Below are 26,889 nucleotides of genomic sequence, written 5' to 3'. Positions count from 1 at the left end.
TGTAAAATGAGGATGACAGTAGTACCTGTTAAGGGTTGTAGAGAGGATGAAGGAGAGAGCACACAGGAAGCTCTTCGTGTGTGACATGTGGCAAGTGCTCCATCAGTGTTGGTCGTGGTTGTGAAGTTGACATTGTAGTTCTTGTTGGAGGACCCAGTCTGAAACACACGGGTCCTCAGATGACCCATCTGACTCTATGGGGTCAGTCCAACTGTCTCCCCAGTTTCCAGCCTTGCCCCTGACGTAAAATTCCCCTGCTGGAGGGAAGCCCTCCCACCCTTGAAACTCCATTCCATAGTCAGTTCAGTTGGACATCACAGCAATGCTGGCCAGAACCCACTCCCCCTCTAATAACTTCCGCCTCATCCAAGGGCCACCCAGCTGGGGCCTTGGAAGGGACAGACCATCTGATCCCAAATTCTCAGATGTGGTGTCATTGCTTCCTGGCCCAATGAGACTCTCCTTTATCCCCTAAACTAACTGGAGTCCGAGCTACATTCACGCGCTGCAATCCAGGAAGGATGAGGAGTCTGGCTGGCGGGGCCGCTCAGCACCTGCTTTCGGGTTGTGCAAATGAAACTTGTGCAAACAAAGCAGCCATTGCGGCTCCTACTCCCTTTAACCAGGCTTCCTTTCTGAGAACAGCGCCAGGCTTACTCTTCAGCTGTGCTTCTGAGGTGAGTTCCTTACCAGGTGGCCTTCCCAGGCTGTCTTCTCCATCCTGGGGAGCCCACATTCGGCCTCATCTCCACAAACTAAGGGGTGGGAGGGTTCTTCACCGCGACTGCTCGACTTGGGACATAGGCAGGGAGCCTCAAAATTAAAGCCTGAGAAGTTGGAAGGGCTTGTCAGATCCAACCCCATCCTTTCAAAGATGAGAAAACTGAAGACGAGAGAGGAAGAAAGGGCTGCTATGAAACTACACTGGCTGAGGAGGCCATGCACCGACTCCTCTACCCCCGAAATAAATCTTATAAAGTGGTCTCAATTGTTTGTTGGTTTTGCGTTTTTAAGAGTTTTCTTATTTGAGAGGGCTGAGAATCTCCATGCAGTGCTCTTTGACTCACCAGTAGCAGATTTATTTAACCTTTGTTAGGAGGGGAAAGCTTGGCAGCCCCAAGTTGCTACACCTCTGTTCTTGGACTTGGGAAGAAAGGAGCCCTGAGAAGCTGCATCTGTCTCTGGGGAGGGTCTTTGGGGGAGACCCAGGGATGAAGGGAGCCAGGGATGAAGAGAGTGGGGCCTGGGCTTCCAGGAGAGGAAGGGTGGGTCCTTTAAGAGGCCTCTGGCCCTTCCCCAGCCCCGTACACCTGGAACTCGTGTGAGCCTGAAACAGGTAAGAACTGAGAGACTCATTTGCATTATATTCCTAGGATGATTTAGTTGAATGTGTGGCTTGCTGGTAATAAGAACAGTCCTTGTTTCTGACCCAGGCCTCCTATAGCTCTCCTTCTGCTGCCCCCAATGCTTTTTTGAGCGTTTACTGTTTGTTAAACTTGTAATGATCCTCTTACTATGTTCCTCATGCTAAGTACCAGAATTCAAAGATGAAGCCAGCCTGTAGCCCCTTCCCTGTAGGAAGGGCCGGCCTGCAGTTGCAGGTAGGTGGGTGGTTGTTAGGGTATCACCCCTGGGTGCCCCTAACTTGGACAGAGAACCCCCCCAAACGAGGCCCATCTTTCTGTGCCTGCTTGCATGACCTATTTCCTAGCTACAAATGGCTAGCATTACCTGTTCTAAACATCTGGCATTACCTGCCTGCTTAGTCACCTTCCCTCTGGCTTCAAACAGCTGGAGGACCCGCCCCCCCAGTCCACTTCCATCTGGGCTTCCTCCCTCCCATTTTTTTTTCTGGAAGGATCTGGAGGTACCAGATCCACAAGTTCTGATGTCTTTAAAAGGATCAGCTTGGGAAATAAGGCTCATTTGAGAGCTGCGGCATTCACCTTGACTCTGGTGAAAGTCCGAGAGCCAATCCTGTTTTGGCCTCCCACTGGGTACCATGAAGGCCTGTGTCCCCCTGGTAGTGGCCGTGCTCTGCTGCCTGGCCTGCGCTGGTAAGTCACTGTTTGGTGGGGATCAAAGGGGTCCTGCATGAAGAGGCAGGTATTGGGGAAACTTGGTGGAGGGAGAGGGTAATGGGACAAGGGAGGGTCAGCTCTGTTCTGAATTCATGGAGCGACTCAGACCTGTCCTTGTCTAAGGTGGGAGTGGCCTCTGGAGTGGAGTGGCCTGTGTGCAGGGCTGACGGACTAATGTCATGGAAACCCCTTCTTGATATCTTGGAAGAGCAGCCCCAAACTTCCCTTAGTCCAACCTGCCTTTTGATCTCACTAAGGATTTGCTTGTCAGGGCCATTGTGCCGTATAAAGCTGGGGCTGTGGTTTGCTGGGTTTGAGTGGCCTGGCTGCCCTTGGTTACTCCCCCCACTGCCTGGGGTGGGACCTGTGTGTGTGGGCAAAGCCTTAGGAGATGAGTAGGCTCAGGGGAAACTGGAAGGAAGGGCCCCTGACCAGGAGGTGGGCCACGTGCTATGGGGGCTGCAGGTGATCAGAGGAATTGGTCTTTGTCCCAGTGTTAGGGGGACTAAAGCATAGAGAAGGGTCCTGGCCCACAGCTACCAGCGGTAAAGGGGATGGAATGGGACCAGCAGAGGAATGGGAGCACTTTCCTGTTTAGTAGCTGTGCAAAATGCTGATGCTGTTACGTTAATCGGTGGTTATGGATGAGTAAAACTGAGTGCCAAGGGAGGGGGCTGAGCTGAGGGTGCGGGGAGAATTCTCCTCTGCCCAGAGGACAAAGAATCAGAGCTTGATGCCCGTCCCACCCAACCCAGGTGGTTCCGAGATAGGACTGTTGCAAGGACTAAATACGATAATGTATAAGAGAAACCATATATGGGGTGAGATCTCAATGAATTGGGGAATTGATTAGGATTATAAATATTCCTGGGAGAAACTTACTCTTGGAGTCATTTTCAGTAGGTTGTGGATAAGGAGATCCCTGACGGGATTCCTAAATGGAAAAGCTTTCAAGAGGAAAGCTTTTCCCAGGCCTCCCAACCCTGGATGGGATGCTGTTCCTCTATTTTGGCACATCCTGCAGAACAGCCGGGAAATCAGTTCTGTCTGGGCCCTGGGTGGCGGAGAGCCAGTGGGAGAGTGAGGGAGGGAGGGGGGCATGAGAACGTCTGGCTTAGTGTGGAGTGGCATCCAGGTTGGGATAGCCCGGTCTCAGGACGGGAGAGCGACTGGAGACTTTTGGTCCCTGGGCAAGGTGGGGAGGGGGGCGTGGGGGGGGTGGGCATCCCTAAAGGCAGAGGCAACAGTGGCTTCAGAAGTGCAGGTGGAGCCCTGGTCCCTGCGGGTGGTGATCTGATCAGCTGTGGCATTCATGGGGAAGTAGGGTCAAATGAGTGATGGCTTCTTTCCTAAGGTGGGAGGAAAGAGCCTCTGTTCTTGTCTATCCTGTTCCAACATTCCAGAACTTTGATGCAAGAATAGAAATCACATGGGAGAGTCATCGCCGGCCCCAGGTCCTTGGTTGTTTCAAGTGAACTGAGGCAGGAAGCTGGAAAAGCATCTTATTGGTTGACTAGGTCTCCATGGAAAAAGCATCTAGGAGCATTTGTGTGAACAGTAGGCGTGGGGTGGGGCACTGGTGTGAGTAGTCGGGGTGACTAGGCGCCTGCGTGTCCCCAGAACAGCACTGTGAGGTGCCTATGAGGAAAAGTCCCTCCCGCCCCTCCCCTCCCCCCTCAGATCCCAAGGTTGTCTTAAAGCCCATCAAGTTTACAGGGAAGTGGGAAGGATCGCTGGACCGGGCTTCTTACTGGGTTCAAAGTTCTTGAACAAAGATGAAAAGGTCCACTCAGCTCTGGCCAGTGGGGGGTATTCTCCTGAGCGCTGCAGAGCTGACTATTCACGTACAGCCATCTCAACTGGTGTCAGCTGCTGGAATGGAATGAATTCTTTCCTTGGACTCTGCTGATCTAGTCCATTAAAATGTTGCCCTGATTTGTCTGAATTCTCTCCCTTTCCATTCTGGGTGTACTGCCAGACTGACTGGGCAGGCAGCTGACAGCGCCTTCCTCCCAGGCTGAAAATTTCTGCTTAGATCTTTGCATTCAGGTTCCAAGGAAGCATCATTTAAGATTCAAGAGGAGTTCCCCTGGGCCCAAAGGGACAAGGGAACTTGGGCCTGGTCTTTTTTAGGGACAATGGACTGGATCAGAGGCCTGCCTTCCTGGCCACATTGGAGGCCCCGTACAGTACGTGAAGTTGCCTCGGGATGTGGGTTAACCTTGACCTGACACCTCTTTGATGTAAAGAAAACAGACCTATAACGATGATGTCACCTAGGATACTGTCAGCAACACAAATGCGTTGACACCCCAGCCCAAGGGATAGCCCAGCTGAAACCCAGGGAGGGAGTCAGCTACATTAAGTATGTCGGCAGGGAGGGAAGACTGCTCCAGCCAGTCTGAATTACTTGCCACCTTGAAGAGGGGCATGGAATAATGCCACTGTTTATGCATCTAATTTATACGGTGCGACTCTGTATCATACACGGTACTAAATGCTTTACAAATATTAATCATTTGATTCTTATAAATATGCTATGAGACAGGCTCCATTATTATCACACTTTTACAGGCAAGGAAACTGAGGCACAGGTCAAATAACTCGTCCAAGATTACATAGCTAGAAGGCAGCAGAACCAGAATTCTAGGCCCAAGCAGTTTGGTGCCAGAGTCCAGGTTCTTGATTTCTCTGCTCTGCCACCCTCATTAGCAGAGTATGAACCCTAATCCCAGGATCCACACCGGTAACTAAACCCATGTCCCTAATATTCCCCTCTGCCCCAATCCATGCTAAATTGAGATACTACAAAATCACCATCATACCCAAATCCCAAATCTAATCTATGGCAAAACTGAGCTAATTTCTCCTCTCCTAATCTTGACACATTTGGCACCCCTCAATGTGGTGTGAAACCTACTCCCATTCCTTATCCAGACATCGATACAAAATTGTTCCTTTCTCAATACATTTAACTCCAAACCAAATCTCAACTGTAGCTCTTAATCTAAACCTAACTAACCCCAGCCCTGGCCCAAATTAGGTTTCAGTTTCCTCATTCACACAAATTCCGATGGTAACAGCAATTCTGACTCTGATCTTGACATTCTCCGTAACCCACAGCCTGACCCGAAACCCAGCACTCTCTAAATCCAAACCTCAGGAACCTCAAATGGAAACAAAGGCTCTGTTATCACCCTTAAAGCCTCCAGTGGAAGGAAGGGCTCCCACAGCCAGCTGTGGCCCTGGCTTGCAACCTCTACTGTCTTTGCTGTGGTGGTCATGGTGGGGCTTGTTTTTTTAGGAGGGGTAGTGGGTTTGTACCGTTTCTTTCAAAATTTCTTGTCGTATGCTCCTTGTGACCAAAAGCTTGTTTCTGCAAGCCACTTGGCTGGAGTAAGGGATGTGGTCTGTGGTTACATAAGAGCTTATTCCAGATGCCGTTTCTCACCCACACCCGCCTCATTCCCCACCCTGAGCATAAAATGCATTTCAAAGGCTCGAAGAAAGAAAGAGATGTGACACAGGGGTAGTGGGATGCAGAGTAGACCAGATGAAGGGGAGGGTAGAACAAAGAAGCAGGAGACTTAAATGGGACAGGGTGAAAGGAAGGGGATGGATTTAGAGGGGAGAGGGCAAGTGCAATCATTGGAACAGCAGTGACTTGCCTTCATCTACAGGACAGGTAAATAGTGGCCTCCAGGCCATGCCCAGCCCACAGACCTTTCTTTGATCTGCCTGAATCTTTTAAAAAGTTGGAACATTCACATAAAAATTAAAGCTTCTTTTGAAAAACTGGAGTTTCTATCAACGCGGAGCCTGCATGCAAACATGGCGGCAATTGGCTGGAGCTGATACATAGTGGCTGCCAATTTCAGGCAGAGCCCTACTCTCGTTTGTCATCATCCCCACCTCTTCCTACTGTCTTCCTGCTTCTTTACTTGTTTATGTCACAGATCTAGCCCCGACAGGCATTTGAGTTTGTGGTCCTGGTTCATCTTATGAGCCCTGCAATATTTGGTGGGTGATGGGTGGTGGATGGTAGACAGGGGGCAGTGGGAGGTTTATGTTGTGCAGGGTAGGCTATGGCTGTACTTCTCCCTTGAAGACAGCCATGAGCCTCTCTGCCAGGTGGAGCCCCTGCCCTTGCCTGTGAACCCTCCTGCTGGGGGTACCTTGATGAGGAGAATAGGATTCCCACAGAGCTGAACTGGTGACGTTGACTGCCCATAGGAGAAACGGGGTCATGTGCATCTCGCTGTCACGAGAAGTTTAACCGCGATGCTGCCTGCCAGTGTGACCACCGGTGTGCCTTGCACTCGGACTGCTGTGACGACTATGAGCACCTGTGTACAGGTAAGACTCCTAGGGGGTGAAGGGTCTGGGAAGCACAGCGGCCTGGGCCATGTCCGTGCCCAGCCTGCCTGAGGGGCCGCTGGCTTGGGTGTCCAGCGGTCACCAGAGCAGGGTTCAGGACTGATGACGGGGCTCAAAGGGCCTAGGATGAGGGCACTGAGCCGCACTGCAGGGCTCAGCGATTTGGCCACTACTTGTCCCAGGTATTCTAGGATGTCCCCAATGTAAAACCCTAACTTAAAGTAAAACAGATGCCATTTACCTCAATTATCTATCTGGTAATAATATCTTGAAAGTGTAAGTAATTTAAAAAAAAAAGATAAAAATATTATTTTGGCATGTATTACGTTACCAATTGTTATTCAACACTTTAAATCACAAAAGTATGAAAATGGCAGTGACCTTTGCCAATTTGCATGCCACTAGGAAGACGGCATGGCATCACAGTGACCGTCACAATCCACACCATGGTTCCTGTCATGAGTAGGCGGAGTGGCTGCAGCATCTCCAGCCTGTCATGCCCAGTACAGCAATTAAATGACACATGCACTGCTCTCAAGAGCCAATTATCCTTCTGCTGCTTTAATGGCACAGTTTTAAATGAGTCATTTTTAAAAATCATTTAAAATAATCCCCTTCTTTGTATGCTACCAGTGTTTTAGACTTCCAGGACAAATGATCTTCTGTTTTGTGATACGAAGAGTTGCTTAGGTCACTGTCAAACCATGTGTTCTGATTCCCAGTTTGGAAAACATGGTCACTGAAGCCATGGTAGATAATGGCCAGCTAATGGCAAGACCACTGCGTGTGGTTGTATAGGTTGTGCACTGTACAAGGGTACCTGGCTGAGAAAGCAAATTGGACCAGAATTCAATCTCTATCCTTCTTGCTAAGCCATGTGCCTTGGTGCCAATCTGTGTCTGTTGAGACTCTTGAAAAGTGCCTTTTCCTAATTTACCCAAAGGTGGTTATCTGGTGACTCAGTCATGGGCCTACAGAGTTGCTTCAATCAATTCATATGGGAACACCACATATATGTATATACTAGCAGAAGTTCTGCTGATCAGGCTCAGGTAGGGAAGCAGACTCAGAGCCCACTGGCAGAGTCAGAGCCTACCCCTTTTCTGCGGCGTCTGTGCCCCATAGAGCAGACACACGAAGGCCTGTTCACCTTGGACCATCAGGCTGGCACTTCCAGCTAGAAACAACACTCAGCTTAGGAGCCCTTTCATCTCTAACGCTCTGATTTGCAACTCAAAATACTATAAATGATGGCTGAGACTCTAGATCAGCTCACCAAAGTCTATTAGCATAAAACGTGGCTGAGTTAGGAACCCTGTCAGCATTTAGAACACAGCCTGGCACAGAGTAAGTGATCTGAAGATATTTTTTTGCCTGAGTAAGTAGCCTGACTCACAGTTCTGATGGTAGTAACGTGAACTCACTAATAGATTCTGAATCACTTTGTAGTTCCATTGTTTCTTTGGGGGAAATTATTCCCCTGTGTGATGAGAGAGGAGCTCTGAGTCCCCAGGAACATTCCTTCTCTCCCTCCCCGCCCCCCCCACACACCCTTCTCAGCCCCGAGTGGAGGCTGCAGTCACTAAGCTTGCAGGCAGATGGAATGGAGCAGCAATAGGAATGTGCTTTTCTAAACATGCCCTCCCCCCACACAAAGCCTTTGTGGCCATTGTCAAGTGTTGCAAAGAAAGAAGGGAAGCTGGTCTCTCAGGAAACAGTTCTTATTCCTGGACGGCCTGGGAGGAGTTCACCCTTGACTCTGACTGGAAGTTAATATAGATGTTCCTAAGTGAGGGTCTTGTCATTTGGAGAGTGTCAAGCCTATGCATCTACCGACTTCCATTAAAGAAAAGTCACAACCAAAACCTGAGTTTTTAATCCAGAAGGGACCACCTCCTGCCATCCTCTCCCCTTTTTACAAATGAGCACACTGAGTACCAGAACAATTAAAGTGGAAAGGAGGGTTGACACCTGGGGAGATTCTTTTCACTTTTTATAAGTTTTCAGTGATCTGTCCCCTTCTAGTATCTTCCATTATCAGTTTTTCTCCTCCTTCACTTGGTATTTGTTCATTGTACGCTAGCTCTTGTTTTATATTTTCTTCTACTGTATATGCTTGTCCGTGAGGCTTGGAGAACTGAGAACCAGAGATAAAGGGGAGGGAACCCTAGAGGATGGTTGATGACTTTACTTCTCTGCCCTTCAGCTGAAGAGGACCCCGAAGAGCCAGAGCCATTCCTGGAGCTGGAGGAAGAGATGGAGGAAGAGATGGAGGAGGCCCCAGCTAGCAGTGAGTCTGCCTCCCCAAAGGGGGCCTTCAGGATAAAGGAGGAGGGCTGTGAGAGGGTGATAAGGGAGGGGCAGCCAAACCAGACGCAAAAGGCCCAGGACTAAGCCATACAGACCCCAACTCCAGCACCTGGAGGTAGTAAGAGGGGCTCGGAGGACTCTTGGGGCTTAGGTGGCTGCAGGCCTGGGGACCTCAGCAGCTTGGGGGGTTTGACAGGAAAGAGACTCTGAGGCCTGCAGAGAGGCCAGAGGGGGAAGTGGAAGAGATCTTATTTTTAGAGTGGGAAGATTATAAAAACAACAGGCCAGAGAGTAGAGTTCAGAATCAGAAAGGACATCCTGGCTGTGAAGGGGGTGCACCAGTGAAGTTTGTTTGTTTTCCTTCCCTGGAGATCTTTACCAGACAAGTAAGGAGAGCCAGGCTGAGAGGGGAACTAGCCATGACAGAGCGACCTCTAGAGGTCGGCCCAACACCCCTCCCCCGCTTCCCCACTGCCCCACCTTCTCCCTGTTCTTTCAGGCTTGTACTCAGCACCCAACTCCTGCCGGGGCCGCTGCCAGGAAGCCTTTGACAAGCACCATCCATGCCATTGCAATGTCCGCTGCCCAGAGTTTGGGAACTGCTGCAAGGATTTCGAGAGCCAGTGTGGCCAAGGTCAGTCTCCTGCTCCCTCTAAGGAACCCTAGAGGGACTCTCTAGAGCGATACTTCTCCAAGTGGGGCTCCTGGGCAGGCAGCATCAGCCTCATCTTGGAATTTATTAGAAATGAAAACGCTAGGGCTTAACTCTGGACCTACTGAATCCAAAACTCTGGGGGTGGGGCCCACCCTGGTGTTTTAACAAACCCTCCAGGTGATTCTGAGGCACGCCAAAGTTTGAGAACCTTCATAGAGGAAGGAGGGAGCGTGGACATCCTGTGGACATACCGTAGGCAAGGCCATGTAATGATGCTTTAGGCCCAAGGCCCCTGTCCTCTGGCCACTGGGGAGCCTGATCGCAGCCCCTCTCCCTCGCTGCCAGCTTCTGGCAGGTGCCCAGAAGGGGATGCACACAGAGAGCAGCCTCCCCCTGGCCTCCCTGGCTCTGAGACGCCCTCCCTCCAATTCCTCCCAGAGGGCTTCTCCCACAGCAGTGACGCCATAACCAAGGAGGAGCTGCAGGGCATCTCGGAGAAGATCTACATGGTGGACGCCAACAAAGCCCAGAAGGAAGACATCATTCTCAACAGTCAAAACCACATCTCACCCTCTGAGACCGGAGACCAAGTGGACCACTGCCCGGAGCCGTGAGTTCCCTTCATTCCTCTTCCTGCAAAGTCTCTCCCCCAAGTTTGCTTTTTTTTGATGCCTCAGCTCTTTTCTCCTCCAGGCAGGCAGGATCAAAGGGAGAGAAAAAAAATAGGTCTCCAGAGACAAAGCCATCCTGAGGGACTGTAGGCATCCTGTCAGGAGGGTTTATGTGATTGGCTAGGCTGAGCACACAGCAAACCTTCCAAGAGCTGAAGTGCAAGAAAAGAGCGACCTCATGCATGGCCTTCGAGCGTATCTGAAGTTCCTACTCTGCTCCTGAACCCAACCTGCGCAGGCCTGTCCCGGCCGGTCTGGCAGTTCCTGGACGGGTTTCTGTTCCATCTCCGGCCTCTCACTGGGCCTCCTTCCATCTCTTCAGGCTCTTCACGTATGTCAATGAGAAGCTGTTTTCCAAGCCGACCTATGCAGCCTTCATCAACCTCCTCAACAACTACCAGCGGGCCACGGGCCGTGGGGAGAACTTCAGTCCCCAGGAGCTGGCTGAGCAGGACACCTTCCTCAGAGAGGTCATGAAGACGGCAGTCATGAAGGAGCTCTATGGCTTCCTCCGTCACCAGAGTGAGTGAGCCCTCCCCAGGTCCCACGAGGCAGTGCTGAGGGCTCAGGACTGTCCACAGGAGAACGAGGCATCTCTGGGGGCTCCACGGTGGGGAGGTTAAAAGCGCAGGTCGGGACTATGTGGAGCCTGGTATACACTTGGAAGGGGACCGGGAGGGGGCCATAGAGGAGCCCAGAGACATCATGGACCCAAACAGGAACTGGGTCCTCTGGAAGTCACCCTATCTTTTGATTTACTCTCAGCTGCCTTGTTTATCCCCCCCACTCCCTGCAGCAGTCTCGGGGTTCTCTGCAGGGCTGGGAGCCACCCCACTCCATACTGGGCACTGGTCAGCCACCTCAGCTGATCCCAATGTCAGCACCACCTTCTAGGCTTGCAGAGTTCCCCATTCTGCTCCCTCCTCCTGCTCCAAGTCCAGAGCGGAGGTCAGCCCACGCCGCGATTTTGCTGGGAAAATAGCAACAGAAAGTCAACAAAGGTTCAGAGGGGGAAGTTCTGCGGGGAAGGGTTCTGGTTGGAGTGGCTCCAGATAGAGATACATTTGAATCAGACCAAAAAAGGTTGGGGCTGCGGGAATTCTTGGCATGCGTTGTGTTTGTCAGTGTCCTCCAGATTCCTTTCTTGAAGTCCAGGCAGCTGGGCTTTGCCTCAGGGGCGGCTCCCGTTCTGTCCAGGTCTTTCCTCCCTGGCTCAGCCCTGCGGCATTCCATCCACAGGCCTCCTTTTAAGAGTTAGTAAGTGCTCTGTTTTTAGGTAAAGCCAGGGACACACAAGTAACCCCTATGAAGAGGACACAGTCCCACACTGCCTCCTGGTGTTCTCTTTGTAGTAAGCACAAGAGAATCTTGGAGGTCAAGACTGAGACCTTCAACTTTTCCAATGAGAGAAATGGAGGCCTAGACAAGCTAGGTACCTTGTCAAAGGCCACAGAGGAAGTTGTAAGCAGAGCCAGGCTGGGACCCGGGGTTCCAATACCAAGGCCAGGCTGTTCTATTATTCACCTTGTCTTCACCTTTCTCCCTGTCCATACCCCACTTGTCCTTAAAGATACAGCTCACTGCATTTAGGAAGCTGCACTTGCCTGGGCTCACAACTGGCTTTCCACATCTCTTCAGAGGTCAAGGGTTTGGGGTATGGCCCAAAATAAACTTGGGCCAGAGAGACTTGGTTTGACTCCAGGCTCCTGCCACTTGCTAGTGGTGTGATCTTGGGCAAGTTATCTTACCTGTCTGAGTCTTACCTGTGAAATAGGCTCTTGGAGGATTAATGCATGTAAAGCACCCAGTGGAAAAAGCCTGGCACCAAGTTAAGTGGTAGCCATTCAGATTGTGAAACCATTCTGGGTTATTTTGTGTATGTTTAGTCTTGTTTTCCAACTGTCTTTTAAGTCCTTGAAAGGGAATGTCTGCTATCTCTTTTGTACGCTCCACACACAATTGTGGGCGTAGACAGTCAATATTTGACGGCTCCCTAACTTAGATCCGCAGCCCGGATCCTTCCCTTAAGTCCTGACTGCCTTTTTAACATCTCGACCTGCCTATCTAACTGGCACCACTTAGGTCTTAGTGTAAAGAGAACTTATGGTTCCTGACTCTTCCTCCATTTTTCCCATCACATAAGTGACATCATAATTTACCTAGTTGCTCAGGTCATGTGCAGAAGTACAGGAGTTATATTTGATTCTTCTCTTTACCTTCCTGCTCCCCACCCCCATTTCCTCCACCAGTAACATCTATCACTTTCACCTTCAAAGTCTACCCCTGATCTGCCTGCTTCTCACCCCTCCTCCATGGCTGTCATCTCAGTCTAAGCCACCATCACCTGTGACCTGGACAAAGCATTGTCCTCATAACTGGTGTCTCTGCTGTTCATATATGACCTTTTTACACAACCAGAGTGATCCTTTAAAAACAAAGCTCTTAGCAGGGAGGGCCACGTTCATTCCCTAGCACATAACTCCCCTTCAGTGGCTCTCCCACCACCAAGAAGCTATAGAATCATTAAGAGATTGGTCTCTGGAGCTAGATTCTGTGGGCTCAAGTGCTGTCTCTACTCTTATTTACTGTGTAGTCTTGCATGAGTTATATAACCTTTGTTTGCCTCAATTTCCTCATCTCTAAACTGGGGATAATTAGTACCAACCTGATGTGAAGATTCAATGAGAGGATTGAAAGCACTTAGAACAGGGCCGGGCACACAGCACACTCTCAGCAAATCTAAAACAGGTTTGCTATTATTAGTGTTCGACTGGGATGCAACCCTCTTGCCATGGCTTACGTGTTCTGTCCACTGCCTACCTGTCTGACCCCCTCTCCTCCTGCTCTCCCCTCCCGCTCACTCTGCTGCAGCTCAAGTCTTTCTGGAGCCTCTGCACTTGCTGTTCCCTCTACGTGGAAGAATCTTTGCCCCAGATCTTTGCAAGGCCAGCTGCTTAGCCTTCAGGTCTCTGGGTCATGCTACCTTCTCAGGGAGGCCTTTCTGATCCTCCTTTCTAGAAAAGCCCCCTACCCCATCCCCACCTTCAGTCATCAGGGGTTAATCGGCTTTATTTTCTTCACAGCACTTATCTGAAATCATATTGTTTAGTTACTGTTTTAGTTGTTTATTTGTCTCCTCCACTGGAATGTAAACTATAAAGACTGGGATCTCGTCCCTCTGATTCCCTGCTGCATCCTCAGCCTTTAGCTCTGGGGCTGGCACAAAGCAGGTGCCCCATAGATAACTGTTGAATGAACAACTGAATCTATTTGTTGGCAGAACCCACATGTCTCTTGACGTGCTGGAGTGGGTGGCCCTTCCTTGCTTCCCGGGATCTAGCCTTGCCTCCCACTCTCCTAAGCCCTCTGTGCTCCTCTCCCCAGACCGCTACAGCTCGGAACAAGAATTCCTCAACGACTTGAAGAACATGTGGTTTGGGCTCTATTCAAGAGGCAACGAAGAGAGGGACTCAAGTGGCTTTGAACACGTCTTCTCAGGTGGGACCACTCTGCCTGGAAAGAAAGAGTTGGAGGGATGAAGAGAGATGGCTTCCCTCAGGAGCAGGGCAGCGTGGGCATTGATGAATCCACAGCCACACCAGCCAGCAGGGAGGGCCACGTCCACTCCCAGGCCAGGAGGGAGGGGTCTGAGGAACAGTCTCTCTGGAGTATTTAAGGGAGAGAGAAGACCAGATACTGGGGCTCCCAACGGGCACACGTAGGAAGGGAGACCTGTTTGGGGCCATGGCTGTTTGAGGACCTCTGGATGGTCCTCTGTTTCCAGGGCTTAGTCAGCTGCTTCCCAAGAGGGCCTTGGTCTCTCTCTCCACTGCCCGACCCCATAAGCCTCCCACCAAGTCTGGCTTGCCTCTGGAAAAATGAATGAGAGGAGTATCTCAGATTGGTCACCAGGAGGAGGAATTATCCCAAGGCCTTGAGCTGAAAGGGGTGGGGGGGCTGAATTGAAAGTTAGGGATGCAAGGGACTCTGGGAAGTCCGGGCACGGGGCTGAGCAGGTGGACACTCTAGGAGTCAGAGACTTGAGGAAGGGGGCCAGCCCTGACACGGAAAGGGGAAAGGAGCTGGAGGGTAGGCCCAGATCACCCACTGTGCACTCTTTATTTGTAGGTGAAGTCAAAAAAGGCAAGGTCACTGGCTTCCATAACTGGATCCGCTTCTACATGCAAGAGAAGGAGGGCCTGGTTGACTATTACAGTTACATCTACGACGGGCCTGTGAGTACTGAATGCTGACCCCAGGGGCTGGAAATACCGTGTTAGTACCCAGACTTCTTGCCCTTATTCTGCATTCTGAACAGTCAGGCTTGTCTCTCTCACCCTGACCCTCATGGCAGCCTAGTGGGGATTGTGAATATGACTTCCCCAGCTGCTGGACAGCGGGTTTAGCCCGCCAGGACACTGGGATTCCCTTCCAAACCGTGAAGGCTTCACAACGGTAGGGGAAGGAGGCAGAGGGTATCATCTCTGGATGGGAGGGTGGGGGCAGGGGAGGATTCTCGGAGGAGAGAACGAAAGACATGCAATTACCTCCTGCCTGAATTTCCTTAGAATGTGGTGTCAGCTGGAAGTTTCAGTCTGGCTAATCTGAGTTAAACTCCTTATATATTTTTTAAAAAAGAAACCTTTGCTGCCTGGTATCAGGAAATAATTTGGGGACAATAAATGGTCCTTCTCTCCAATATGTAGGAGCCACAGGGGACAGTTTTGTCCCTGTTCCCCAGGTATCGGTCATATGGATGCTAACTAACTCTGGCCTCCCTGGGAGGTCTGCACTGGCAGCCCCAGACAGACGGTCTGAGTGGGGTTTATGCATCATAGCAGGGCAGACTGTTTCTTCTGTTGATTTAAAGAATCCAGCCTCCCTGGAAAGCTCACACAGACCCCTAATGGGCCCTCAACAAATCCTGCTGTCTGCTGCCATTCCCCCCTCCCCCAGTCTGCCTCCACTCTGTGGCCTTCACCAGATACCCTTTCTGTCCCCAGTGGGAGTCTTACCCCGACGTGTTAGCCATGCAGTTCAACTGGGACGGCTACTATAAGGAAGTGGGCTCAGCTTTCATTGGCAGCAGCCCTGAGTTTGAGTTTGCGCTCTACTCCCTGTGCTATATTGCCAGGCCAGGCAAAAAGTAAGTACTGGGCCAGCGAGGCCTGGGGAGCGGGCTGGGGCCACAGGCTATCCTCAGCCAGGACCATTGGGAGACCTGGATTCTGCCACTCGGTGGCTCGGACGGCATGGACAAATCACTGTTCTGGGCCTGTTTCCTCACTTGGGAAATGAAGCAGTTAGATTAGATTGATGGCTGCGAAACTTCATCTTAGCAGCAGAACCTTAGTACATGAAACAGTGAGAAATGGAGTTGCCCAGGCACTCCAAGCTTCTCTAGTTGCCCCCCGGGGCTGCTTGGGGGAACCCAGAGAGTACAGTTGAAACCACTGGGCCTCATGTTCTCTAACATTTAAGGACTCTGGGTCCTGCTACTTTTGAAACTCTAAGTGGACATTTAATTCCTGGGGGTTCAGCGCTGCGATTTGGGATTTTAGACTGTTCTGGGAAAGATGAGGAGCAGTGTTCTTTAAGTAGAAAATAAGACATACATTTTGAAAGGGCTCCCTGGACGTGGGAGCTGGAGGCAGGGCTGACGCAAGCTGGGGAAGCTCTCTCAGAGGCCTTTTCACACAGGGTGGAGCCCTTCTGTGTGGGTTGTGCTTCATCCTTCCCACCTAGGGACTGAAGGCAAGTGAAGCAGGTCCTCATGATCTGATGATCTTTCCCCACAGGTGCCAGTTAAGTCTGGGTGGACATCCCTTGGCCATTCAGACCTATACCTGGGACAAGTCCACTTACGGAAACGGCAAGAAGTACATCGCCACAGCCTACGTGGTGTCTTCTACCCAGTAGCGCTTCAAGCCTGAAAGGGGCATGAGGGCACGGAGAGCTTTTGCAGGACTGAGGTGCTATCTGCTCTGGGCTGGAGGGGGGATGGAGGAGACTGGGAGGGATTCCCAAATCCAGAAATGTCCATATGGGAAAGAGAGAAAAGATACAAATTAGAAAAATGCAGAGAAACAGTCAACTCTTTGTCCTCCAGCCTTTTGGAAACAGCATTCAGACAGAGGAGGTGGGACCCTCCGTAGCTCTTTGCTCTGCTGGCAGCTGAAACTGTGAATAAGTCCTTGACCACTCCAGGTCTCATGTTTCCTTTTAGTGTAAAGAGAAAGGATTTGCACCCTTTCCTCTTCTGGGGGTTGGTGAGAGGGCAAACCTAATTGATATCGTTACTGTGAAGGTGTTATCAATTGTTCTTAGGAAGAACGGCTGATAGAAATTCAAGATTACTACAATGGCTGTTATTGTACACAGCTCTGCAAACTGTGATTCAGCCCTGTGTTGGGGCCTCAAAGAAATCAGGCCATGGAAATCAAGCATGGTGTGTTCCAGGGTTGGAGCCTCTCAGAACAAGGTCTGGGAGAACTTCAATGCTGGACAGAGAGGGTCATGGGTTGGCATAGTGAGGGGGCTGGGGAGGAGTCGACTTCTGCTGGCCTGAGGGTTTTTGCTAATTTAGTAACTGCAGCAAGAATCTTCCTACTTACTGGCATTTAGTGCAGTCCCGGAGCTGTATTTTGGTCCCAAATAGTGAATGAAAGAGTTCCCTCGTAGGAGGAAGCTTCTGCAGCAGCAGAAGAAAGGAGGCTGTAGCTTGGTGTCATTGATATAATTATTTTAAGGCTTATCCAACAGCCATAATTTGCATAAACTCTAGAATGGAAGACCAGGGAGACTGGGTTTCAATCTCAGTTATGCATCTCCCCTAATCCCTCTGGGAACCAGTTACTGTCCCACAGAGCCAGGCTTGAACTGTAGTTTAGAGGGTTCGGATCTCCAATTAAAGTCATTTAAGAAAATTTGAAATGTGTCTCTTCTTTGTAATTGGCGCCTTTCAACTGTCTATCTCCCTTCCTTTTCCTTGGAGCGGGGGTTGGGGGTGGGGGGGGTGGGGGGGCTGGGAGTGATGCTTCTGGCTTTAGTGTCTCTTCAGGATGTCTTGGAGAATGTGGTATCTCAGTGAGGTCCCTGAAGACTCCCCAAGTCTCTCTAGCCAAGATGGGGGGAGAATTCTTCCCGGTGGACTTGTAATACAAAGAGTGGAAGGAATGTATTTCTGCCTTTTGGTTCCACATATAAGGAGCGTGGAAGTCACCACTCCAAACTAACAACTGAATGGACTGAAAAACCAATAATTCTTCTTGGATCCATAGGAGAAGGGAGGACACAGGCAAACCACTGCCCTCAAGGTTGGAAAGACAGGCGAATATAGGGAGAGACAGTTTATTGGAGCAGAGACTCTGGAGAAGACACCAGTGTTGGAGTAGGAACAGCTGGACTATAATTGATAAATTGCTGGAGGCTCAGGGTAGATGGCCCTGAGAGTTAACTCCAGGTGGACACAGTCATATGAGCCCCCACAATATTGTGAGATTTACCTCCAGGAGTCCGACTAGGTTTCCATACTAAAAATCTGAGAAAAATCCCCTCACACTCCTGGCACAGCCAGGAGAAAAGAAACCATTTAAAAATACATCCTTCCTAATGAAGCCTGTTCTGAGGGGAAAGTAATTCACCAGAGCCTGACTTGCTGGGCTAGTATCAGAGCCTAACTGACGCAGAGAAGGAAAATACCCAACTCCAGCCTACTGCAGCCATCTGTCCCATCTCAGGGGGAAGAAAAACACCTGAGAAAAACCTGTGAAGTTCACAGTCCAGAAGAATGGGCTCAGTAAAAGCCTGAGGCCTAATCACGGGACTATAGAAAGTTTCTCCTCCCCCGTACCTCACCACCACACTGCTAAAGGCCTATTTATAGCACTTCCTTTGACTGGTATGTCATGTTTGGCCATCAAGACAAAATTATAAAGTATACCTAAAGACAAAAAACACAATCTGAAGAGACAGAGCAAATATCAGAACCAGACATGGCAGGGATATTGGAATTATCAGATTTTTAGGGCAGCGAAAATACTCTGTATGATATTATAAATGTAGCTATAAAGTCATTGTCCAAACCCATTGCACAACACCAAGAATGAACGCTTACTTAATCTATGGCCACTGGGTGACTCTGATGTGTCAATGTAGGGTCATCCCTGGTAAAAAAAACACAAACGTCCCTTCTGCTGAGTGATGTTGATTGCAGGGGAGGGCTATGCATGTGTGGGGGCTCGAGTATATGGGAAATCTCTGTACCTTCCTCTCAATTGTATTGTAAACCTAAAACTGTTCTGAAACATAAAGTCTTAAAAAAAGAGTGGAAGGACATTGCACATAGATGATGAGGAGGTAAATGGAGACTGATGGTCCCCAGTCCCGATAACCAGGCCCCTTGACCACGTACATGGGAACATAAGGACACCTCTGGGCGCAGCTTCCGTGGTTGCAGTGGCTGACCAAACTGAGGGAAAAGGTGGTGCTACGGAGATCTACACAGGGGCTTCTCACCTGCAAATAGCCCATTTACGTTACATGCTAGAAGAATGCCACGTAGGAAGGAATATCTCAGGTAAGTTACAAAGCACAGATGGATGAAACAGGGCCTCATCCTGCCCTCCTCAGGGGAGTTCAGTCAAACGAGCGAGACAGGGAGTCAGTAGAACATGCTGGTCACAGGAGCTGGCTCTGAAGTCAGACTGCCCAGGTACCTCACTAGGTTCTGTCACTTGCTGGTTGTTTGGCAAATTTCTCATTTAGATCAGTTTCCTCATCAGTAACGTAGGGAATTCACGATTGTTGTGAGATAAGGAATGTAAAATAACATGCTTATTTCTTATAATAATTCTTACTTGTCTCACTTATTATGCAGTTTTCATTTTGCACTAGGAGAGGCAGTTTCCCTGCCTTGCTATCAACCTTAACCTTCATCTACTGGTGCCCAGCACATGTCTTCAGATAGCCCTCTTCAGATGTCTTCTAAGCAGTCAAGTTGGAAACAAAGAGATAGAGAGAGATACCACATATTCCAGGGTCTGAGCCTTAAGCTTTGCAGGAGGGAGCAGCAGGATATATTTGTTAAACTCTTACCGTGTCCCAACCTGTGCTAAGTATGTGCCTTTTACATACATTTTCTCACTAGAGTAGGTATTTTTATCTTCACCATTTTAATTATACCTAAACTGAAATTTAGATTAAGCCTCAGTTTACAGACTGAATTCAGGTTAATTCTAACCTGGTTCCTTTCTCCCATTTCTACTGACTCTGCCAGAATTAATAACAATAATAAAAAACACAGTTGCTTTTGTTAAGAACATCTATCAATCAAAGTTTTTTTATTATTAATTTTAAAACACAAAAAACTCTTAGCTATCTATTCGCTTCACACAAAACCCATAACAATCATTCCACTAGTACATATTTTAATGACACTTAATGATTTGACTACTGTGACTTTAAAATACAAAGATACCAAATAATTAGACAGTGGGAAAGATGTGCTAATGTGGACCTTGTAAAGGAGGACCCCAGGGCACTACCTGGATTCATGGTTCCCAGTCTCAGCTGTACAGCTGTATCCTGTGCTTTAAAAAAATCATGATGCCCAGGCTGCACTAATTAAATTAAAAATCTCTGGGTATGGGACCTAGAAATAAAATTTTTTTCCTGCTCCCTAGGTAATTTCAAAGTTCAGCCAAGCTTGAGAGCCACTGATTTGGATTTTTGCGATAATTTTTGAGGTCATAGAGCTGTTTCAAATGGAAAATTTTGTTTGTTTCTGTTTGTTTTTTGTGGGCATTAAAAATTATTACCTATTATTATTTTTTTTACAATTTTAGAGTTGTCATGAAAATGAAAAAAGCTCACTCATACAGGAAGCAGAAGCAAGAAATGTTAAAAGCTTCATATTATTTGTTTTGTAAGCCAGAGTACATCTAAAGACAGACCTTAATATACGCGTTCTAGAAAGACTCAAAGATAGACACACTTAGAAAAGGAAAGAGTTTACTTGCAAGGGTGTAAGGGAGTCAGTCTGAAGAACTGGTTTGCCAAATATAAGTACTTAAGGGGGGAAAAAAACTCTGCAAAACTGCCAGAGCTACAAGTTTACATCGTCTATTCACGGTAGAGAAACAGTAACTTTCTCACATGATTATCATACTTAACAAAGGTTGTGACATATCGTTAGACATCAGCAAGGCAAATATTAGGGATAAAATTGAGGGAAGTCCAAGGAAATATTCAAGGCGTTACTATTTTGGGCATCAGAACAAGTCCGGACGACCCTGCAGTTTTTGGGTTACCTCTGGTGAAGTTGAATCATATTAGAAGCAGGCAGGGCATCAGATTTTGTATTAACACATCTGTCAATTCTCTAAGCAGGTTCTACTCGGAGAAGGAAGGAGCGTTACATCTGACTTTCTGCGCACGCTCCAGGGGGCGGGGCGAGGCCACGCGAGGACTTGTGGGAAAAAGCCCGGGAAGGCGGGGTTCGGGGGCCAGTCGCTGCGGGCGGGACGCGGCGGAGGTGCGGAGCTAACGGCCTGGTGAGGTGAGCCTGCTTTGCCGTTATCGCCGAGAAGGCTTTTGGGGTCGCCTGGCGGGAGAAGTGGGCCCCGCCGTGGGCCCAGGGGAGGCAGAGAGGGTGAGGGCGGGCGGGGGCGCGGCCTTTGGTTGGCTCGGTGGTGTCCTGGGGAGCGGCGTCCGGGGGAGCGGGGAGCGCGTTCCAGGTTCAGGTAGGGGCTCGACCCGCGCGGCCCGGGCCTGGACGTTCTGCTTCGCTGACGGTCTCTCCACCCAGGCTGTCCGGGCCATTGAGATTTTGCGGTAGTGAGGACCGCACATCCACCTTCCCGAGAAGACCGCGGAGGGGCCCGCCCCCTTTCGGCGTGGGTGTGCAATGCTTGCCTGGTTGTTGGGTATGAAAGTGATACCCTCAAGCACTGGAAGTTTCTCGTTGCCTGCCTGGACCTCAGCCCCACCGCGGGTTGCATGGGAGTAGTTGGGCCTGCAGGAGTGGCAGACGTGATGGGTGAAATGGACAAGGTTTTGACATTTTACACCTTCTTAGTGGCTTACTGCGCTTTATGCATATTTTTGAGTCCCCAGCAGAGCATTGTACTAGTTTTGTTTTTTAATGAGATATACATATGTGAACGAACATGGGCACTGGCCAGAAGAAACTTAAACTTAGTTTGGTTTCTGAGCCTAGGCTGGGGGTTCAGACCTATCTGCACTTGCAACTGTCTCTCCCTCTCGAGGAATCCGTTTTCTAATCACTCACATCTCTCCCAGTCTACTCCTCCTTTCCCCTCCCCCCTTAAGCTTTGAATCTGCTCTCACCTTTTGGGGACCTTGCCCCATCACTCATCCTCTTTCCTATACCTGTAGCTTCTTTTCCGATGTTTCTCCGCAGGGCTCTCCCATCAGACCATAGCCATGCACCGACTAATGATGAAGATGTGTTCTGGGGTCTGTGCTGAGAAATGTGTCATTAGGCGATTAATAGTTGGGTGTACATCGCAGAGTGTGGTTACACAAACTTAGATGGTGTGTCCAACTACACACCTAGGCTACATGGTACAGCCTATTGCTCGTAGACCACAAGCCCGTACAGCATGTTACTGTACAAGGCAACTTAGTTTAAATCAAGCACAAGAGAAAATGATGCAATGAAGAGACCCGGTGAAAATGAGATGTAAGAGACTGCAGCTGGTGTAACACGGCATAATGTTTTACAGCAAACTTTTTTTTTAATAAGTAGAAAGAGTACACTCTAAAATAACAAAAAGTGTAATGTAGTAAATACATAAACCAGTAGCATGGTCATTTATTGTCATTCTCAAGTATTATGTACTGTACATAATTATAATAGTGTGTGCTCAACTTTTATATGACTGGCAATGCAGTAGATTTTTCTACCTCAGCATCACCACAAACACGTGAGTAATGCGTGTATTACAATGGCTACGATGTCACTGGGTGGTAGGGATTTTTCAGCTCCATTATAATTATGGGACCATGGTCGTGTGTGTGGTCCATCGTTGACCCAAATGTGGTTATGTGGCACATGAACAATCTTATCAAAGACAAAATTACATTAATACCCGTATAATAATCTCGTTTACTTCGCTTACTGTATTTCCACTCTTTTAAAAAATTCCATTAAAACTCAATTTCTTTTTCAATAATCTTCATATGACTAAATATAATATACTTTCTTTCCCCCATACGACTTCTGTGGCATCCACAGAAGTGGCCTTCAAGAACTCTTGAAAATATTCTTCTGTAACAGCTCCCTAGATGCTACTGCCTAGTTTTTTCAATGTTGGCATCTCTTCCTCAGTTTGTTCCCTAAATATTAGTGTTCTCCAGGTTCTCCCCGCCGACACCCCTCCCAGAGTCACAGTGATTAAACGTGTTCAAATCCCATGATTGTAGCTTCCACCTTTATGCTAGTGACACCCAAATTTATATCTCTAGCCCTCTGTAGCTACCTACTGGATTCGTCCTCCTCATGTCTCATGAGCACTCAAATTCAACATACAAGTATCCCAAACTGAAATATCTGTCTTTTCACTTGTCCTCCAACCCTGAAACCGTTTTTCCTTTTAAAATTGTGATTCCTGACTCAGAACGGCACCACTAATATTACCAGGCTCCCAAACAAGAAATCTATGAGACAGTCCTTCTCTGCTCCCCAATTCCTCATTCTAATCAGTCATTATGTCCCTTTTATTTTACCACCTTAATACTGTCACATAGCTTTCAGACTAGGTCAGACCTCCTGGCCTGACATTTTAAGATCTGTTCTATTTCCACCTCATTAGCCTTCCATCATTCTCCCTCATCTCCCTCATAGTCCCTCACTCCGCCTGCCCACCGCTTCATGTAAATCATTTGGCTGGGCCCTTTTGAAACTTAGGCTGAAGTTGCAGAACCTCTGGAGCCTCTTTTCTTGAACCTACCACCTGATTTATGCCTATCCTTTGTGGTCAGTCCTGTATGCTAGTGACACCCAATGACATCTGTCTGTATGTCTAGCACAGTGGTTCTGAACCAGGGGTTATTATGCCTTCCCAGGGACATTTGACAATTTCTGGAGACATTTTTGGTTGTCACAGTCTGGAGGGGAGGCGGTGATACTGGCACCTGGTTGGTAGAGGCAAGGGAGGTTGTCAATCTTACAATGCACAGGACAGCCCCCGCCCCGCCCCCTTATCCAGCCCTTAATGTCAATAGTCCCAAGGTTGAGAAACCCCTGCCTAGCCTAGCCTGGTATTTTGTTACTCAGTATTTGATTGTTTTGTTCCCTTCTCCACTAGACAAGGGACTTTGTGTTACTAATTTTTGCAACCTTAAATCTTGATACAAGATCTATCAATACATGTTGAAAGAAAAAGGAGCAAAGGAGGTAATTAGGATACATTTATAAAGTCTAGAGATGCGCAGCCAATCTGCTCCCATGGGCTACCTGCTAATTTCAGTGATTCCTTCCCCATTGCCTTTCATTCATGTTGCATTATGGGGATGCCCAAACTTGTTCATTTTTCTTTTTTTTTTATTCAGCCAACATTGATTGCCTCACTTAAAGAATAATATACTGATATTTTCTTTCTTCAGCAGCACTTTAGGCTGTCTTCTATCCATGTATTTTGACCATTTATGAAGAGGTAAAAAGTCATTAGCTAGGTTTCAAAAAAAAACTAAACCAAGTAATTCTGTTTAATTTTTATCAGAGGTTGGTCAGTCAAAACTCTCCAGGCCATAATGACTTCAACCAATAAAGCAATTGAATTACAACTACAAGTGAAACAAAATGCAGAAGAATTACAAGACTTTATGAGGGATTTAGAAAACTGGGAAAAAGATATTAAACAAAAGGATATGGAACTAAGAAGACAGAATGGTGTTCCTGAAGAGGTAAACTTCTTTCTTAAATTTCTTAATTAAATTCCTACTTCAGAATCCAGCAAAATTATTTGTTTTAAAATAAAGCACCTTTTAAAATGGTTTGTGAAAATACTAAAGTTGAAGTGATTTGCTTCCGGTCAACATTATAGAAAATTCTGCTTTTTAAAGTCTTTGTAATAATTGTATGAACTCTATTAAGACATTTTAAAGTTAGTGAATAGTTTAACATTATGAAAAACATTATGAAACATTATGAAAAATTCTGCTTTTTGGAGTCTTTGTAATAATTGTGTGACCTATATTAAGACATTTTAAAGTTAGTGAATAGTTAACTGTAAAGAAGACCATATGATAATTCTTAAGGTAAATGAATAGTATAAAATACGTAGATGTGTATATATATCATGTATATCATATAATTATATATTTAATGGCATATTAACATATACTATTCCCATTAAAATATAGATAGTACCTCAATTCTGTTAAATGATTTTCTAAAGACAGTGCATTTAAATATGGGCAGCCTTTTCATACTGTATGCGATGATGTGGAGGCAGTTCAGATTGCCATTTGTACGGCTAACTCATTGTACTGAGGCTGAATGAAGATCAGGAGGTCTGAATTTAGGATGGCAAATTAAGTGTATGATTAAAATTTCTAGATAATACTTTCCTTGTGACTGAACAATATTCAACGTTCGTTTAAGGATGAATTAAACTTTTAAAGCATAAATTATCTTTGTAAGTGAAGATGGTAAATTGATATTTTTAAGCACTTGAAAATTAAATTTGAAAGTATTTCTTACTTGAAATATAATTTAGAGAGAATTTTAAATATTGCTAGTTATACAGGAAAGCAATAGAGCAGTGCTCAAAACATGTTTTTTTCCCCTCACTAGAATTTACCTCCTATTCGAAATAGGAATTTTAGGAAAAAGAAGAAAGGCAAAGCTACAGAAGCGTCTAAAAAAACCAAAGATGAAAACACAAAAAACAGGATAAAATCTTATGATTATGAGGCATGGGCAAAACTTGATGTGGTAAGTTAATCTAGTTATGTGCTTCTTAATATTTGAGTAAAATTTTCTTGGTGGTAGCTAAGAGTCATGGATTAAATGAAAAATAACGTAAAGTTCTTATAACCTGTTTCTTTGTCTTATAGACTATTTTATATGGAATAAAAATGTAATTACAGAGCTCTTCAATTAACCAAATTATTTTTTTCTCCTGCAGACTCTTTCATTGAATAGTACCTAAAACAGCCAGGATTCTTTTATTATTATTATTTTTTCTCTATTTGCAAAAAGTATCACGTAGAGATCCAGTGTATTCTTCACCCAGTTTTCCCCAATGGTTACATCTTAACTGCAGTATAGTATCAAAACCAGGAAATTGACATTGGTACAATGTATGTATAGTTCTATGCCATTTTATCACGTGTAGGTTTGGGTAACCACATTGCAAAGAAGATACAGAAATATTGCATCACCATAAAGATCTCCCTATGTTACCCATTTATAGTGGGGTTATTACGTGAAAAGAATGTGTGAGTCAAAAGAGATTGGGAATTTCTGGACTAGCATATTGTATATTTTCTTTGGTAGAGTCAGTTATATTTTTGGATACACTAAGACAGTACAGCATAATCATTGAGAGCTGTCTGGAGGGGACAGACTGCCTGGTTTCAAATCCTGACTTGGCCACTTAACTAGCTGAGTGATCTTGAATGAATTAACTAACTTCTGAGTTTCAGTTCCTTCAACTGAAAATCACGGTAATTGTATCTTCCTCATAGATTGTTATAAGAATCAGGAGTTAATTGTGCTTTATAAGTAGATTTTGTTGTTTTAAAAATAAGAACAAAAGGTTTTTAGGAAAAAACCTTTCTCTGGTATTGGTTGCTATTACATTAGTTTGGGGTTATTTGCAAACTTTTCTCTTATGTCAAACCATAATACCTCACTGCTACGTAATAGTTTGTGATTTAGGAGTGGTTTGTAGACTCTGTTGACTGAGCTTAATTGATGAGTTCAAAGTCAGATTCTTTAAGTGGTTTGGATCTTGGTTTTCTAAGCAAGGGTACCTTTGGATATAATCTTAACAATGAGAGATTGTTTGGGTTGCTTTTATAATAAGCCTTTAGGTCCTTAGACATAACAACTTATTAAGTTCTGTTGAGTGTACTTTTTTGTGTGTGCTTTTTTAATAGTCATGTGATGATGAGCACCGTTCTCCTACTTACGATTTCAGGAAAGTATCCTTGATGAACTTGACAAAGAAGAGAGTATCCATGATTCTGTTTCTCAAGAATCAGAGTCAGAAGAAGATGGAATTCGTGTAGATTCACAAAAGGCTCTTGCCCTAAAAGAAAAGGTACTCTAGGTTAGCCTTAGGTAGGCAGGATATGTAGAAAATCATGTGGATCCCAAGATTTCTTCAGCATAGTTAGGGGGTGTTCACACTTCAAGTTGCTTGGGCTGTGTCCCTAACGGGAAGCAGTATAGGATAGTGGTTAGGCGCATGTGCTCTGAAACTGATTACCTGGGTTCATTCCTGTGACAAGTTCTTCAAATTGCTTGTGTTTAGTTTTCTCAGCTGTAAAATAAGATTAGTATTATTACTAAACCTCAATGAGTTATTGTGAATATTAAATTAATCATTATATGTGAAGTGCTTGGACCGTACAGAGATTTGTTCCAGGGTTTTAGTAGTAGATTAAAGTAACTTAAAAATCAACACGTGATTCTTGACATGAATATTATATTCCACTCCTCCATGTCACAGGCCATCGGATGTTCAACATCTCCCTGAGGAGTGTCTCGTTATAAAACTAGATATATTGCTTTTCAAAAAGGTGGCACTCTTCAGATTGC

The 26,889-nt window shown here is 46.9% G+C and overlaps 2 protein-coding genes across 3 annotated transcripts in view; both read left to right on the top strand.

Moving 5' to 3' along the window:
• The first annotated feature begins 1,923 nt into the window (after nucleotides 1-1,923).
• Nucleotides 1,924-17,020, top strand: ENDOU (endonuclease, poly(U) specific). Its single transcript, XM_019748344.3, has 10 exons — nucleotides 1,924-2,057; nucleotides 6,315-6,437; nucleotides 8,665-8,748; nucleotides 9,268-9,402; nucleotides 9,862-10,033; nucleotides 10,417-10,616; nucleotides 13,479-13,592; nucleotides 14,223-14,329; nucleotides 15,098-15,240; nucleotides 15,893-17,020. Exons 1-10 carry the CDS (start codon nucleotides 2,003-2,005, stop codon nucleotides 16,011-16,013), a joined length of 1,254 nt encoding a protein of 417 aa, XP_019603903.3. The 5' UTR covers nucleotides 1,924-2,002; the 3' UTR covers nucleotides 16,014-17,020.
• Nucleotides 17,021-20,551: 3,531 nt separating this feature from the next.
• RPAP3 (RNA polymerase II associated protein 3) overlaps nucleotides 20,552-26,889 on the top strand; it is a 28,209-nt gene continuing 21,871 nt past the window's right edge. Inside the window, exons 1-4 of one of the 2 annotated variants that reach the window (XM_019748422.3) lie at nucleotides 20,552-20,652; nucleotides 23,840-24,023; nucleotides 24,916-25,056; nucleotides 26,267-26,389. In XM_019748422.3, coding sequence (XP_019603981.1) covers nucleotides 23,871-24,023; nucleotides 24,916-25,056; nucleotides 26,267-26,389 — 417 coding nt within the window. In that variant the 5' untranslated portion in view covers nucleotides 20,552-20,652; nucleotides 23,840-23,870. Of the gene's footprint in view, nucleotides 20,653-23,839; nucleotides 24,024-24,915; nucleotides 25,057-26,266; nucleotides 26,390-26,889 lie in introns of those variants that run through there. The other variant, XM_019748425.3, reaches the window with a different exon arrangement.

Source organism: Rhinolophus sinicus, chromosome 1 (genome assembly GCF_057876585.1).
Source record: "Rhinolophus sinicus isolate RSI-liver-muscle chromosome 1, RSI-T2T, whole genome shotgun sequence".
NCBI lineage: Eukaryota > Metazoa > Chordata > Mammalia > Chiroptera > Rhinolophidae > Rhinolophus > Rhinolophus sinicus.
This window is presented reverse-complemented; position numbering and strand designations above follow the sequence as displayed.

Excerpts from the sequence above, each read along its gene's own strand:
- ENDOU (XM_019748344.3), top strand. The coding sequence starts at position 2,003 with ATGAAGGCCTGTGTCCCCCTGGTAGTGGCCGTGCTCTGCTGCCTGGCC. Across the intron at positions 8,749-9,267 it reads GGAGGAGGCCCCAGCTAGCA|GCTTGTACTCAGCACCCAAC; the intron begins GTGAGTCTGCCT and ends CTGTTCTTTCAG. Across the intron at positions 10,034-10,416 it reads GTGGACCACTGCCCGGAGCC|GCTCTTCACGTATGTCAATG; the intron begins GTGAGTTCCCTT and ends CCATCTCTTCAG.